The sequence below is a fragment of the Emys orbicularis genome, chromosome 3 (assembly GCF_028017835.1).
Source record: "Emys orbicularis isolate rEmyOrb1 chromosome 3, rEmyOrb1.hap1, whole genome shotgun sequence".
Lineage (NCBI taxonomy): Eukaryota > Metazoa > Chordata > Testudines > Emydidae > Emys > Emys orbicularis.
In genome coordinates this window covers 197,759,112-197,775,108 of record NC_088685.1, presented here as the reverse complement: position 1 = coordinate 197,775,108, position 15,997 = coordinate 197,759,112, and the positions used below count along the sequence as shown (strand labels likewise).

The 15,997-nt window shown below is 45.9% G+C and overlaps 1 protein-coding gene across 4 annotated transcripts in view; it reads right to left on the bottom strand.

The window, feature by feature from the left end:
• Positions 1-1,335: 1,335 nt before the first annotated feature.
• Positions 1,336-15,997, bottom strand: part of LOC135875582 (butyrophilin subfamily 1 member A1-like) — a 31,962-nt gene continuing 17,300 nt past the window's right edge. For 3 of the 4 annotated variants that reach the window (XM_065400508.1, XM_065400511.1, XM_065400509.1), the window contains 9 exons: positions 15,459-15,740; positions 14,433-14,549; positions 12,551-12,571; positions 11,880-11,900; positions 6,185-6,205; positions 5,835-5,855; positions 5,480-5,500; positions 5,348-5,374; positions 1,336-2,369 (listed from right to left, as the gene is read on the bottom strand). In XM_065400508.1, coding sequence (XP_065256580.1) covers positions 1,864-2,369; positions 5,348-5,374; positions 5,480-5,500; positions 5,835-5,855; positions 6,185-6,205; positions 11,880-11,900; positions 12,551-12,571; positions 14,433-14,549; positions 15,459-15,740 — 1,037 coding nt within the window. In that variant the 3' untranslated portion in view covers positions 1,336-1,863. The remainder of the gene's footprint in view (positions 2,370-5,347; positions 5,375-5,479; positions 5,501-5,834; positions 5,856-6,184; positions 6,206-11,879; positions 11,901-12,550; positions 12,572-14,432; positions 14,550-15,458; positions 15,741-15,997) is intronic. The other variant, XM_065400510.1, reaches the window with a different exon arrangement.

Sequence of the window (15,997 nt, the reverse complement as noted above, 5' to 3'; positions counted from 1 at the left end):
ATTTATGATTAAAACTCTACTATCTACACAATATACATAGACATAAAATGTAAAAACTTAAATATCTTAGAAACAGTAGCCAATCAGTTGTTTTAATTTTCATATTTGAATTCAGCACATCAAAATACATAATAAATAGCACATTTTATCTCTGAAGCAGACGACTTCTCAAAAATTGTAGACCAGTGTTAGGGGATGTGGTTCAGACCCTGGGTCTGGGTTTGCAGCAGGCTAGCAGGTCTGGCTCAAACCAGGCAGGGCACTGAAGTCCTAAGCTGACGGGGCAGGAAAGCAGGGGCAGAAGTAGTCTTGTCACATCAGTTGGCAGCACAAAGGGGGATTCTGTGATCCAACCCGTCACACATACCACCATAAACTTTAAATTGTGCCCCCTTACTGTCAGCAATTACTAGTCACCTATGGTTTCCAGCTATCTCACTCCACAAAGGGGGTTAATTACTCCTTCCATTTAAAAATAAGTGTATTTAGCACACCCATGGACATTACCCTTGTCTGTGATTGATGGCAGTCACTAACACCTTCCAGCATAACAGTGTAAAGTGAGCATCATCACTTCTGCATCACATCATGCAGAAACACTGCCCTTCAGTGGTTGCAGTGCAAATAGCAACTTTGCTGGTTTGACTACAGCATGCATTAACTCGGGACATGGCCATGGTGGCGGTAATGTCATCTGGTTCCCTCTTTGCATCTTTTCGAGACAGAGCATCTTTTAGGACTGGGATCAAGTCCCTGCTGTGTGATAAGCAATCACTGGATCCCAGCAGTAAAGGGGAGGGAGATGGTGAGGAATCACCAGACCCCACCCTAAGCACGTGGGTGACTCTGACGGGGAGGCTCTGCCAATGACAGAGCTGAGAATGTTGTGGTTCTGCATCTGTACTGAAAGAGCTTGTTGGTATGTTTGTAGCATATAGTTTGTAGCATGGGTCTGAGTTAAGAATAATTCCCCACCTTCTCCTCCTCCGCCCCAATTTCCTCTGTCCAGTTCCCACTACTTAGTACCACCCTGCCCCACACAGCCAGCATGATTATTGCTCACTCCCTGGGCCTGGGGCCTCTGCAGGCCCCACAGAGATAGAGAGAAGCAGCAGAAACATGGGCTGCTCCCTGCTTTCTGTGGCTGGGGGGCCTGTAGAGAGCCCCAGTGGCACAGCGGATGCTGGAGCCAGAGCTGTGGCTCCAATGGAACAAGTTACACTCCCCTCCCTCCCCACACACCCCTACCCATCTGTTGCCGGCTCAAAGGGCCCGAGGGGGGCAACAGCGGGGTTCGTTGCCCAGTGTGCTTTGCACCAATAATCACACCAGGGGTGGAGAAGCAAACCAACTTTATTCAAGAGCTCTGAATAGGCACTAGGAGACCAGCATGTCTCAAATCAAGCGCAGCACATATAAGCAAGTTTTCCCTTTTATATTCCAAGCAGTTTGTGTGCAGGCTTTGTCTGTTTCTTCCCTACGCCTTCCTTCCAGACAACAGTTACAATAGGCACTACATTGGTATGTGAGAAAAGTTCTTGTTCATCTGTTTATTTGTGGCCTTCGCAGGTTAAGACGTAGAGGCTTTTCCCTCCCCTTTCCTTTCCCCCGCTCTTATCTCTACTGTGTTTGTGAGCGAAACTACAGCTGTCTGCTAGAAAAGCTGACCAGTACATTTTTGCTTCAGCCTGCTTCAGCATGTAAGCAGTTAGCATAGAAGTAGGTGAAAGTTCACAAGATGGAGTTCTGTGGTTCACTTAGACCCAGAGCGCAGGAGTTTCATCGGCACTTATGGCCTTCCACTCCCCCGAGTTACCTGGTAGCTATGCCTAGTGACACCAACACATCTGATCTCCAAATGTCTCAGGTGATTAGTGTGAGGTGGGAACAGACCCAGAAGAAGGGGAATATTTTCTCCCCATTGAAAGAAGCTGTGAGATTGGCGATCAGATCACCATTATCTGGGTTGAAAAATGCCACTTGCCCCTTTTCATAGTGTACATAGATCCGTACCTTCTTGGGTGTCTCACATAGTAGCAGGGGGACCTCAGGAGTGGCGAGAACTGAGTAGTGATCCCTGGACTGTTCTATCCCCCAGATCCCCTCCTCGGGGGTAAATTTGATTTGTCCCTTCCTCCTCACAGACTCTCTGGCGACCCCTATGGCCCAGATTCCCCCCATCCTCTCCATTTCCCAGTAAATTCTCCCTGAAGTGAATCCCTCAGAACCCAGCACACAGAAAACGTCGTCAAATCTCTCGGGATTGTCAGGCAGATCCTGATGTTTAGATTCCCATGTCACAGTCTTCCGGTTCTCAGACAGCTTGAGCCCAGGATGAGCTGTGTATGGATCCAGAGTCACTTTCACTTCTGAGAGAGAGAATCAAAGCATCAGAGGCAGAGCTCAGCTCTGGGGGAGGACTTAGCAGCCCTGCTCTGGCCAGGACAGCCCCTAATTTTCTGTCTTGCTGCCAGGAGCGGACACTGCTAGGGCTGGGTAAGGATTAATTGCAGCTCCCTCCGCCCAGGTACCTGGAGCTGCTGCTGTGCTGTTTGCAGGTCTGGGATGGGCGGGTCTAGGCCCACCCAGGACTAAGGCCCATCCACTCAACTAACCGAGAGGAACCACTAAGCCCAGGCCACAGTTGAGTACCTGGGACAACAAAGGAGAAACCAGGAGCAGGAGTGAGGTAAAAAATGAGGGATCCGGAGGGGGACACCGAGCAGAGAACCCCTGCCAGCACCCCCCCCCCCCCACCTCACAGGCATCTCAGGAGTCAGTGGACAGTGGACAGAGGCGTGATCAGACAAGGGAGTGTAAATAGGCCTTACAATCACAGAGCACCGTCCCTGTCCAGCTCCCACCTCCTGACGTGATGGATGCTGTCTTGGCCAGCGCCAGGACAAGGCTGATGAAGAGGTCCTGTGACTTAGCTGCCTCTGCCTCCCTCCTCCCTTGCTGTATCTTCTCCTTTGGTACTCTGCTGACACTGGTCCAGGCATTTGCTCATGGGCAGCAAAAGAGGAGTGGGGGTATTACTACACTCCTGCCAGGACCCTTTGGCCTGTGCAGAGGTAAAGGCATCCCTGCCCGGCTTAAGGGGAAGAATGGGGCTTCTCTGGCACTGAAACCCCATTCAAAAAAAGTGCTTGAATGCCACTCTGGAGTGTTCTGGCACCATTCCAGAGCTGCCTTCTGCTGCCATTTCTTGTATTGACCAGGTGCACATTATTTGTAGATATGCAAATTAGCACAAGAAATAATTTGTATAAATTTCACACATGAAGCTTCACAAAACATTGCAGCTATGGTTGTGCCTTCTTCATGGGCATACACACACAGATTTGCATCAGAATAACTAACGGTGTGATATAGAACTGACTGAGTGATTTTGGTTCCAGTTACCATGTAGGCAAACTCCAAAATCTACTAGGCCCAGAGAATGAAGTTAAGATCCCAGGGGTTTTCAAAATGCTTAAGTGATTTAGTCAAAACACTTAGTACCTCAGGGCTCAGTTCTGCTCAGGGGCAGAAAATGATGCATTAGAGGGTGGGTGGGGCTCATTTAATACAATTTAGCATCCAATGAGGTTGTGGAGGGAACAACACAGCACTGCCTTATCTATGGCTCCGAGCAGACATATCCATTCTCCAAGGTAATGGGCGCTGAGTACCTATTTGCATACTGTGTGTAAGGGCTTAGTACCACTGCAATAGAAGCATCCAGTGTGTATGTGTGTTCCCTTACATGCCTCCTTTTGGGTGTTGCAGACCCTTATGAACAGGTAGTGGGTGCAGATGCTGGCACATCCTTCCACAGTGCAACTTTAACTGCACTGTGCAGCTGTTGTCAGCACATCTGATGTGAATGTATGCACATCCTGGCAGATGTGCATCTCCCCTCCATAAGGTTCTGCGCATTGCAGGATTGTGTTTGCAGCTCTCTGTACAGCTCCTCTCATGAAAACAATCTGTTTTTTATGCAAAGGCCTGTCAGTGTGGACTATCTACATGGAGTCCCAGTGAAGTTAACAGGACTCTGCACATGTATAAAGGTCAGCACATGTGATTCAGGTCCCAGCGCAGGAAAAGAACAGATAATAGGGTGGTGACGAAGTCTAGTATCCGAGTACACCCAAAACCTGTGATCATTTTGATCTCTGTGTACACCTGCCTATTAGACCCTGAACTCTCACCAGCCCAGCAGCTCATGGCACAGAGACACCTAAATCAGCCCTCAGATGCTGGGGTTTAGACAAGAAGTCTACAACTGAAGGGCTCCAAATCCCATCATCACCATTCCCCAGGTCCCGCTACTCCTCACCTTACCATGCAATTTTGAAAATATGATAATCTGATAAAAAGAGATGACGACATTTCCTGAAACTTGTCAATATCCACCAGAATTCAGCTCCCCATCCATATGGAAGGGGAAAAAAAACAGTTTTAATTTCTTCATATTTCCCTGAACGGAAACTGGCATTTAAAACACTATAGTTAGGGCCCTACCAAATTCATGGTTCATTTTGGTCAATTTAATGGTCAGAGGATTTTAAAAATAATAAATTTCATGATCTCAGCTATTTAAATCTGTTGTAATTGTAGGGGTCCTGACGAAAAAGGAGTTGTGAGCGGGTCACAAAGTTATTGGGGGGGGCAGTATTGCCACCCTTACTTCTGCGCTGCTGTCTGCAGAGCTGAACCCTCAGTTAGCAGTTGCCACTCTCTGGCCGCCCAGCTCTGAAGGCAGAAGTGCAGAAGTAAGGGTGGCAATACTGCAATCCCCCTAAAATACCCTTGTGACCCCCCTGCAACTCCCTTTTCGCTCAGGACCCCCAATTTGAGAAACACTGGTCTCCCCCATGTATGGTACATGTAGGGTAAAAGCGCACACAAAAAAACCCACAGATTTCACAGGGGAAGACTAGATTTCATGGTCTGTGATGTGTTTTTCAAGGCCCTACCAAATTCATGGCCATAACTATAGTTATAGAAATCTTGCTACTAGGAAGAGAATATTCAGCAACTTAATGATAGATAATGTCAATACAGGGTCAACATTAGGCATAAAACAAGGACTAACCTGAAAATACATGGCCAAATTCAGTGGAGAATTAGGCCCATAATGCCTAGGGGAAAATATCCTCTCGCTAATCACCACTTTACCAAAGGGGCACATCCCTAGTCTATAAAAAACCTAGGGAACCATCTGTCTCTTCCCATCCCCACTAAAATTACTATTTTTAATCCTTTACTTTTCACGTAAGACTCATTCATTGTAAAAGAGGGGGAAGCAGAGAACTATTGGGGTCAGGTCAGATTTTGACATTAATAAAACATTATTTACCTCCATATACTTGAGTTTTTCTCCATTCTGAAAACAAGCACAAGCATAGAGATGAGAACTCCCCTGAACACAGATAGTCTGAGTAGGACAAACTCTGTAAGAAGTATTATACTAAAGATAAAAGGAACTTACTAAGATCAGCCTGGAGCTTTCCTAAAAAACAAATAAAAAGAAATTAATATCTAATAAATTACAAAAGAACTCTTGTTCAAGTAAGTCCACATTTTGATAATGGTTTTTGCTCATAAAGAATTCCTTTACTTAGATACTGAAACTGAAAACTTAGTTAACTTTAAGTTAAGGTTAATATTATCAAAACAAAATGTATAGTCTAGTAGATAGATAGATAGATAGAATGTGTAGAACTCCTCCAATAGCTGTTTCACTGGAGGTGAAGATGAGATAAAGATGAGAACTCTACTGAACACAGACAGTCTGAGTATGACAACATTTCTTGAAGTTTATACTAAAGAGAAGAGGAACTTACCAAGCTCAACCTGGACCTTTTCTAAAAAACAAATAAAAAGAAATTAATATCTAATAAATTACAAAAGAACTCTTATTCAAGTAAGTCCATATTTTGATAATGGTTTTGCTCATAAAGAATTCCTTTACTTAGATACTGAAACTGAAAACTTAGTTAACTTTAAGTTAAGGTTAATATTATCAAAACAAAATGTATAGTCTAGTAGATAGATAGATAGAATGTGTAGAACTCCTCCAATAGCTGTGTCACTGGAGGTGAAGATGAGATAAAGATGAGATCTCTACTGAACACAGACAGGCTGAGTATGACAACATTTCTTGAAGTTTATACTAAAGATAAAAAGAACTTACTAAGATCAGCCTGGAGCTTTTCTAAAAAACAAATAAAAAGAAATTAATATCTAACAAATTACAAGAGCTCTTGTTCAATGAATACACATTTACCTAGCTCTGAAACTGAAAACACTTAGTTAACTTTAAGTTAAGGTTAATATTTTCAAAACAAACTATAGAAGTATATCTCTATATCTATATAGATATATATTACAGGAGGATGTGTAGAACTCGTCAAATAGCTATTCCATGGGAGGAATAGCAGCTTACACCTGCGGTCCTCTAATGTAGGTAGTCCTTTAGCTCAAACGGTAGCGGGAGATACTACAGCATTAAAGGGCTGGGACGCAAAATTTAATGATGTGGGGTGAAGACATTTTAATTACAGATTTTTTAAAAACTAAAAACCTATGAAATTATATGAACAAACTATGTTGAAATGTAATTTAGGTTGCCAGCTCAAGCACTCAAAATTAGAAAATGCCAGAATTAAGTTTCTTTGTACAACTTTAATTCAGGCCCCTTTTGCATATGCATACAGTCTTTAATTATATGATCACATAGTAGTATTTTCACAGGACCTCTGTCTCATTCCATACACAGGCCTATTCAGTCCCCATGTAAACCAAAAGGGCCTCCAGGACCAGAAAAAAAACACCACATGGATCAATTGATTCTGGGAAACAACAACTGAAAAAACAGGAATGGAAGTGCGGGTCATAGATTTACAATCAGGGTTCCAGAGGGAAGACACGGAGCAGAGAACATTGGAAAGTGCACACTGGTCCCCAAAACAGTCCAGGGAGCTAGTTGATACCATGCAGAGGAACTCTGCCTGCAGGTGTGAATGAACAAATGCACAAAATTGAGCCCCACAGTCTGGGTCACAGGGAACTCCTCCATCCAACCCCTTCTCCCTGATTGATATATGGCCAACAGGAGGTTGAGGAGGAGGTCCTACAACTTCATGGGGCCATGGATAGGAAATGCATAAATAAAAAGGTGCAGGGAAAAGTGCAACCAGAACCTCAACAAGAGGTTCTGGAGGAGGCAGAAAAAGGACTGCAACCTGATGAACTGTAGGTATACATGTGTCAGGGCCTCCATCTCACCTCAATAAAAAACATCAGGGGAGTCTGAAAACCGCATCAGCAACATGTCCATGAACTGGGGTTCAGCAAGGCGGCCTACACACTCAGTGACTGCAATGGACCTAGCTGCAGAGACCAACTTCCAGGTCCTGAGGAGATCCTTGTGAAAGACCATCAACCTCGAGAGATCTTGAGGGAGATCTCTTGGATGGAGATAAAACAGCTACTGGTCATATCAGAGTCCTTGGAGGTGGCTGAGGAAGGTGTGCTCCATGTCAGACTATGTTCAGTATAAAGGAGACTCTACAGGGCCACAAGATGGAAAGCGTGGACCGGGTTGTGAACGCATGCCATGCCCTGCCCTCCCTCTTCCAGAGAAAGGCTCAGGATAGAATCATAGAATATCAGGGTTGGAAGGGACCTCAGGAGGTCATCTAGTCCAACCCCCTGCTCAAAGCAGGACCAATCCCCAACTAAATCATCCCAGCCAGGGCTTTGTCAAGCCTGACCTTAAAAACATCTAAGGAAGGAGATTCCACCACCTCCCTAGGTAACCCATTCCAGTGCTTCACCACCTCCTAGTGAAAAAGTTTTTCCTAATATCCCACTTAAACCTTCCGCACTGCAACTTGAGACAATTACTCCTTGTTTTGTCATCTGCTATCACTGAGAACAGTCTAGATCCATCCTCTTTGGAACCCCCTTTCAGGTAGTTGAAAGCAGCTATCAAATCCCCCCTCATTCCTCTCTTCTGCAGACTAAATAATCCCAGTTCCCTCAGACTCTCCTCATAAATCATGTGCTCCAGCCCCCTAATCCAGTCCCCTCTGCTGGACTCTTTCCAATTTTTCCACATCCTTCTTGTAGTCTGGGGCCCAAAACTGGACACAATACTCCTCCCAGTTTAGTGTCATCTGCAAACTTGCTGAGGGTCCAACCCACACTATCCTCCAGATCATTAATGAATATATTGAACAAAACTCGCCCCAGGACCGATCCTTGGGGTACTCCGGCTGCCAACTAGACATGGAGCCATTGATCACTACCCATTGAGCCCGATGATCTAGCCAGCTTTCTATCCACCTTATAGTTCATTCATCCAGCCCATACTTCTTTAACTTGCCGGCAAGAATATTGTGGGAGACTGTATCAAAAGCTTTGCTAAAATCAAGGAATAACACATCCACTGGTTTCCCCTCATCCACAGAGCCAGTTATCTCATCATAGAAGACAATTAGGTTAGTCAGGCATGACTTGCCCTTGGTGAATCTATGCTGACTGTTCCTGATCACTTTCCTCTCTTCTAAGTGCTTCAAAATTGATTCTTTGAGGACCTGCTCCATGATTTTTCCAGGGATTGAGGTGAGGCTGACTATCTTGTAGTTTCCCGGATCCTCCTTCTTCCCCTTTTTAAAGATGGGTACTACATTAGCCTTTTTCCAGACATCCGCGACCTCCCCTGATCACCATGAGTTTTCAAAGGTAATGGCAAATGGCTCTGCAATCACATCTGCCAACTCCTTTAGCACCCTCGGATGCAGTGCATCCGACCCCATTGACTTGTGCTCGTCCAGCTTTTCTAAATAGTCCTGAACCACTTCTTTCTCCACAGAGGGCTGGTCACCTCCTCCCCATACTGTGCTGCCCAGTGCAGTAGTCTGGGAGTTGACCTTGTTTGTGAAGACAGAGGCAAAAAAAGCATTGAGTACATTAGCTTTTTCCACATCCTCTGTCACTAGTTTGCCTCCCCCATTCAGTAAGGGGCCCACACTTTCCCTGACCTTCTTCTTGTTGCTAACATACCTGTAGAAACCCTTCTTGTTACTCTTAACATCCCTTGCTAGCTGCAACTTCAAGTGTGATTTGGCCTTCCTGATTTCACTCCTGCATGCCTGAGCAATATTTTTATTCTCCTCCCTGGTCATTTGTCCAATCTTCCACTTCTTGTAAGCTTCTTTTTTGTGTTTAAGATCAGCAAGGATTTCACTGTTAAGCCAAGCTGGTCACCTGCCATATTTACTATTCTTTCTACACATTGGGATGGTTTGTTCCTGCAACCTCAATAAGGATTCTTTAAAATACAGCCAGCTCTCCTGGACCCCTTTGCCCTTCATGTTATTCTCCCAAGGGATCCTGCCCATCTGTTCCCTGAGGGAGTCAAAGTCTGCTTTTCTGAAGTCCGTATTTTGCCGCTCTCCTTTCTTCCTTGTGTCAGGATCCTGAACTCGACCATCTCATGGTCACTGCCTCCCAGGTTCCCATCCACTTTTGCTTCCCCTACTAATTCTTCCTGTTTGTCAGCAGGTCAAGAAGAGCTCTGCCCCAGTTGGTTCTTCCAGCACTTGCACCAGGAAATTGTCCCCTACACTTTCCAAAAACTCCTGGATTGTCTGTGCACCGCTGTATTGCTCTCCCAGCAGATATCAGGGTGATTGAAGTCCCCCATGAAAACCAGGGCCTGTGATCTAGTAACTTGTTAGTTGCCAGAAGAAAGCCTCGTCCACCTCATCCCCCTGGTCTGGTGGTCTATAGCAGACTCCCACCACGACATCACCTTTGTTGCTCACACTTCTAAACTTAATCCAGAGACTCTCAGGTTTTTCTGCAGTTTCATACTGGAGCTCTGAGCAGTCATACTGTTCTCTTACATACAATGCAACTCCCCCACCTTTTCTGCCCTGACTGTCCTTCCTGAACAGTTTATATCCATTGTGATGGTCCACGTCCCTAGGGTCAGGGCAGCGTGGCCTATCGGTCACTATCTACAAAGCAGCCTTTCGGTGCAGGGCAGCGTGGCCTAGCGGCCAGAGTCTATAAAGTTGGGGCACCCACTAAGGGGTGTGACGACCCCGGTAAGGGGGCCCGGTCCCGCCTGACTCCACCGGACCCTGACCCAGGGCCCTAACAGTGGCGCAGCGGCTTGCCATTGACTCAGCGGGGGGGCGGGGGGGGGGGGTGTCCTACCAAAACACGCTGAGGTTTCCCGGGCGGGAGGTACCACTCCATCACCCTCCCTGGGTCACTTCCTACCAGAGACTGTGCTGGTGTTTCCCATGCGATGTGTTCTCCGTGTTCAGCGGGGCCGGTCGTCTCCGGGAGCTCCTCTAGTCACCGGTGTGCGGGCGGGCCGCAAAAGGCTTTGATTCCTGGTGCAATCAATGACTGTGGCTAGCCCTCCGCAGGAGCTTCCCAGGCAGGTCTTTCCCCTGCGGCCTCCAGCCCAGAATGAGCTGGGCTCCCTCCCTTTATACTGCTAGAGCAATTGGAGCATGCCCAGTCTCGCCAGGGAGGCGGGACTTCCACTGTCCATAATATGGGCTTAACCCTGTCCGGGCTAGTGCGGGATAAGCAGACCCCGTCACAGCCATCCATGACAATACTCCAGTCATGTGAGTTATCCTACCAAGTCTCTGTTATTCCAGTCACATAATTGTTTGACTATGCCAGGACATCCAGTTCTCCCTGCTTGATTCCCAGGCTTCTTGCATTTGTGTATAGGCACTTAAGAGCCCGCAGAGACCTAGTGCTTCCCCAGCCAGAAGAATTCCAGGACTTTCCTCTGAAGGTTGGCCAGAGTATCCAGGGGTGGGTTCAGGCTGTTGAACTGGTGTCCAGATGACTGGAGGATAGCTAATGTGACGCCAACTTTTGAAAAGGGCTCCAGAGGTGACCCCAGCAATTACAGGCCAGTAAGCCTCACTTCAGTACAGGGCAAACTGGTTGAAACTATAGTAAAGAACAAAATTGTCCGACACAAAGATGAACATAATTTGTTGGGGAAGAGTCAACATGGTTTTTGTAAAGGGAAATCATGCCTCACTAATCTACTAGAATTCTTTGATGGGGTCAACAAGCATGTGGACAAGGGGGATCCAGTGGATAAGTGTATTTAGATTTTCAGAAAGCCTTTGATAAGGTCCCTCACCAAAGGCTCTTAAGCAAAGTAAGCAGTCATGGGATAAGAGGGAAGGTCTTTTCATGGATTGGTAACTGGTTAAAAGACAGGAAACAAAGGGTAGAAATAAATGGTCAGTTTTTCAGAATGGAGAGAGGTAAATAGTGGCGTCCCCAGGGATCTGTTCTGGGACCAGTACTATTCAACATATTCATAAATTATCTGGAAAAAGGGGTAAACAATGAGGAGACAAAGTCTGCAGATGATACAAAATTACTCAAGATAATTAAATCCAAAGCAGACTGCGAAGAGCTACAAAGGGATCTCACCAAACTGCTTGACTGGGCAACAAAATGGCAGATGAAATTCAGTGTTGATAAATACAAGGCAATGCACATTGGAAAACATAATCCCAACTATACATATAAAATGATGGGGTCTAAATTAGCTGTTACCACTCAAGAAAGATCTTGGAGTCATTGTGGATAGTTCAAATAAGAGTCATGGGCCAGGATGCAACTCATGAGCAAGAGTGTAGAGGCAGAGTCAGGCAGCTGGTGGTGACCATCTGAAAGTTGAAGGGCAGAGGGGAGACATAGGCAAGGGAGGCAGAGGGAGTTGGGGGATACATAGTTTCAGGTCAGGACGGTGTGTGGATCAGGGAAATTCCATCCCCTGGTGGAACAAGGAACAAGGTTTATAACAGGGAGAGGGTTATGACACTTACCACGGTCAGCAACGTGTTTCCCTAAAGACAAGAACAGAATGTAATGTAGGTTTATCAATAGCACATCACATAAATAATTCCATAAGTGTTCGGGCTCAGGGCCTGCTTCAGTCACATAAAAGGCAATAGAAAGATAACTATCCTGAATGGAAAACACTGTTAACTTTAAGAACTTGAGGCTGTGGTTAAAACAAACCATAAAATAGTGTTCTAGTGACGAAATTTACCAAAACACAAGCTTAGGATGTCAGAAAGGCTGGAAATTCACAGTTCTGCTTCTGAGACTGACCTTTTCCCAGCCACTCTGCCCCAGCCACCATCTACATAAAGGTTATGTTATAAATTTAGGAGGAAGTGAAAAACACCTTCACCTCATTGACATCCCAGTGAGTGACAGAGTAAAGGGTTACTATAACGTACACTTGCCTACACCCTATGCCTGTCCATGTGGGGCAAACTCCTGCCATCCTTGGGGCTCTCAGGGATGCATTGCAGAGACTTGCAGGATAGGAGGGAGGCGGGCAGCACTCTGCTTTGCATGTAATAACCACCAAGTTGAGCATTCGTTCATCAGATCCCCTAACAGCTGCCTGGGAGGCACCAGCAACTTGATCCAAAGCTCTAGATGCTCCTTCCCACCCCCCAATGCAGTTCCCATAGAAGAGCCTTACCTCTCTCTGCAACATGCGCCACTACGAGAGAAGAGGAAAGACTTGTTAGAAAGGGGGAGAGTCCAGTACAAATGCTGCACGTTCTACAGAGCACTGGTTGGCTGGTAATGAACTATATCAACAGACTTCCACTAGAACCGTTCCCATTGACTCCCTTGTATTGTGTATCACAGGGGCCTGCACTTGCCTGTCGTAGCGATTCTCCCACCTGTGGTTAAAGTTCTCCTGTTCAATTGGAACCCAAACCCTGGAACATATTTGTGCAGCCTCCTCAACTGACTTGGGGAATAAAGATCAGCTTGGCTGGATTGGACTGGTACTGAGCTAGGCCCAACAGCATGAAGACAACCAAATCTCCTCAGCTACCCAGGCTTCGGTCACAGCCCATTTCAATACTCCTGTGGAGAACAGCCTCCTGTGCCTGACTGGGAGCCAGGCCCTGAGAATGGCTATCCACACGGAACTTGGTAGTACAGAAAAATACAGAATTGCTGGAAAGGAGATCGTGACAGACAGAGACTGGCATGTTGTCTGGCAGGTCAGGAAGGGACCATCTGCAGCCCCATAGGATTGGGCACCATTGCTTCACCCCTGTGCAGGATAAAAGATTCTTTGAAAAACCGGGCTACAGGAGAGGAAATGGGACTGACACTACCAGAGCTGGCAGGCAATTTGTGAGGCTCAGACACTGCAGTGATGAGCATCACTGGAAAGCCCATGAGGAAATGAATAGCTCCATCTTCAGAGCAGGGTTTGGGTGGTGTCAGTCAATAACGCCAGGCTGCAGGAAGGGAAATAATAATTGCCGGTGTTATTTTTAAAGTGGTCTCTAGCTAATCATTGGTTCTCTGCCTTAGATCTTGATGAGCTAAGGAAGGGGGTGGCCACCTTCCTAGACAGGGCCCTGAGAGGCAGGGGTTAGAACCCTGGCCTGGGACGCGCACCATGGCTCAATTCCTGGCTCTACCACAGACTCTCTGAGTGAGTTAGGGCAAGTCACCAAGGGCTTGTCTCCACGTAAAAGTTGGGCTGCTTTAACCCTGCTGCTGTACAATACCTGGTTGTGCTTTCTGCTAACGGTTGTGAAGTGCACAAAACCAATCAGTGGCATATTTGAGCCCAGAACTCTCATTTCCAAGCCCAGTACAGCGTTCTTAGGCTAAGGCATTTTGACGGGTGAGCGTCTCTGTCGCTGTGCTGCACAGGTGTTCTGTTAAGTATCCTCAGACCTCTTGTCAACTGTCTGCAATGGCCCATCTTGATTATCACTACAAAAGGTTTTTTTTCTCCTGCTGATAATAGCTCATCTTAATTAATTAGCCTCTTAGAGTTGATATGGCTACTTCCACCTTTTCATGTTCTGTATGTATATATATCTCCCTACTATATGTTCCATTCTATGCATCTGAAGAAGTGGGCTGTAGCCCACGAAAGCTTATGCTCAAATAAATTTGTTAGTCTCTAAGGTGCCACAAGTACTCCTGTTCTATTAGCACTCCGTATTTCCAAAGGGAAGAGCTCATCATTTCATATTGTAAATTATGGACATTGGTTTTGGCATTTGGCATAGATATTAGCTATGGGAATCCAGTGATATGTTTCATGTGGCTCCTATGCCCTTCATTTATTTCCCAAGATATGGGCAAAAAAGTAATGAAAGACTTCAGATTTCCCTCACAAATTCCACCCCAGGGCCTGTCCTTAACTCCCAGTTTAGGGTAATCTGACTTTTCTTGAGAAATTTAGAGAGGATGCAAAATGTGGCTTCAAATAAAAATGTAGCTGCATCTTTAACTATGGAGAAGTCACCTCCACTCTCAACTAATTTATAGTTTAAAGGAAATCTCTGAGTACACTGTAGTGTCCCCTTATAAAACTTTACCTTTTGCCTTGTGTTGCTTCCAGAAGAAGTAGCTTGCTGTGAAAGTGAGCAAACCCACAACAACCAGGAGTATGTACACAGCCACCATCCAAGGGTAGGCTCTCAGGAAGAATGGATCTGTAAGACAAAGCCTCATTAACTTGGAAACATTGACAGAACAGATGTGTCACTAGTAGGATTTTTGTGGTGATAATGGCATTGTGCAACTGGTTGGAAGTAGAGGTGGTCAGGAATTTTTCAGCTAAATTGTTTTGTGTTTTTTTTTTTTTTTTGTCAGAAAATGTCAATTCATCAGAACCAAATATTTTTACAGGAAAGGGTTCTTGGGTCCAGGATGGGATTTCTGGTGAAAACCAGAGAAGGAGTGAAACCCTTGAATATCCACTAGCCCAGTGGCTAGGACACTCACAGAGGATATCCAGGGTCAAATTCCTGCTCTCCCTGATTTGGAGCAGGGATTTGACCCCCAATCCCAGATGAGAGCCTGATCAGCGGACTACTGTGAGGTGAGGGTCTCTCTGTCCTCTCTTGTTTTTTAATGAAAACTTTTGAAAAGGGTCAAATGAAAAGTATTTTGAAAACTTTTGTCCCCATGGGGAAAAGGAGTTTTTCAAGTTTTCAAAAAATTTTCAAGGGACAGGACACCATTTCCCTCCCAGCTCCAGTTTTATAGCCCATTCTGGCTGCACAAAGGGGCCTTTTCTACACTACAGAAACTTTGCAAGAGTCCCTCTCCATGGCGTATTCCAATTCAACTCCAGGCATGTTAACGGTGTTAACAATAATAAGACACATTTAAACACCCCTCCCCCCAAAATTAGCCATGTTTCATTATACCCCCTCTGCAGCTTGGAAGGCCGGTTCGTGAAGTCTAACCTCCCCTAAATTCACCACACGCGGTGTTTAACGAATAGCCTCTGAGCAGCTCTATGCACATGCACGTTGTAAATCCAATATTTAAATTAGCCCTAAACATACCCCCTTTTTGGTGAATGGCTGAACTGTGTGGCTTTGATGAACACCAACCTGAGATGTAGACCACAGACTCTTTCCCTGGGTTGAGGTGGGAGTTCCTGACAGAGCAGGACAGATCCTGACTGGAAGTTTCTGTTACAATAATGGAAATTTGTGCTTCAAACAGGCCGTTACCATGCTGAGTTATTTTTTCTGTCAGGGATGGTAAGTGCTGCCCCCTGAGGTCTCTCCACTGCACCTGGGGCTCCGGGTACCATCCAGCAGATTCACACACCATGTGGATCCCTCCGCTCTGGTAGCTGTCGATAGAGATGCGAGGAGTAGAGCCCAGACCTGGAGGAAAATGGAGTGAACCTGTGTGAACCCTACACAAGCATTATGAATCTCTTCAGCCTGGAAGGTGAGCGTTTAAGGCTTTAGGAGAAGGAAAAAGTGGATCATTGTCCTTCCTGTAGAAGGGCAAGAGCCTTTCGCTGCGTCACTGCCGGGCTCTGGCTGTGAGAAGCGTTTCATTATTGCCTGAGCCCTAAAGCTGGAAGCCTATCTCAATGTGAACAGCATATTTCAGCTCCAGGATAAAATGATAAGCC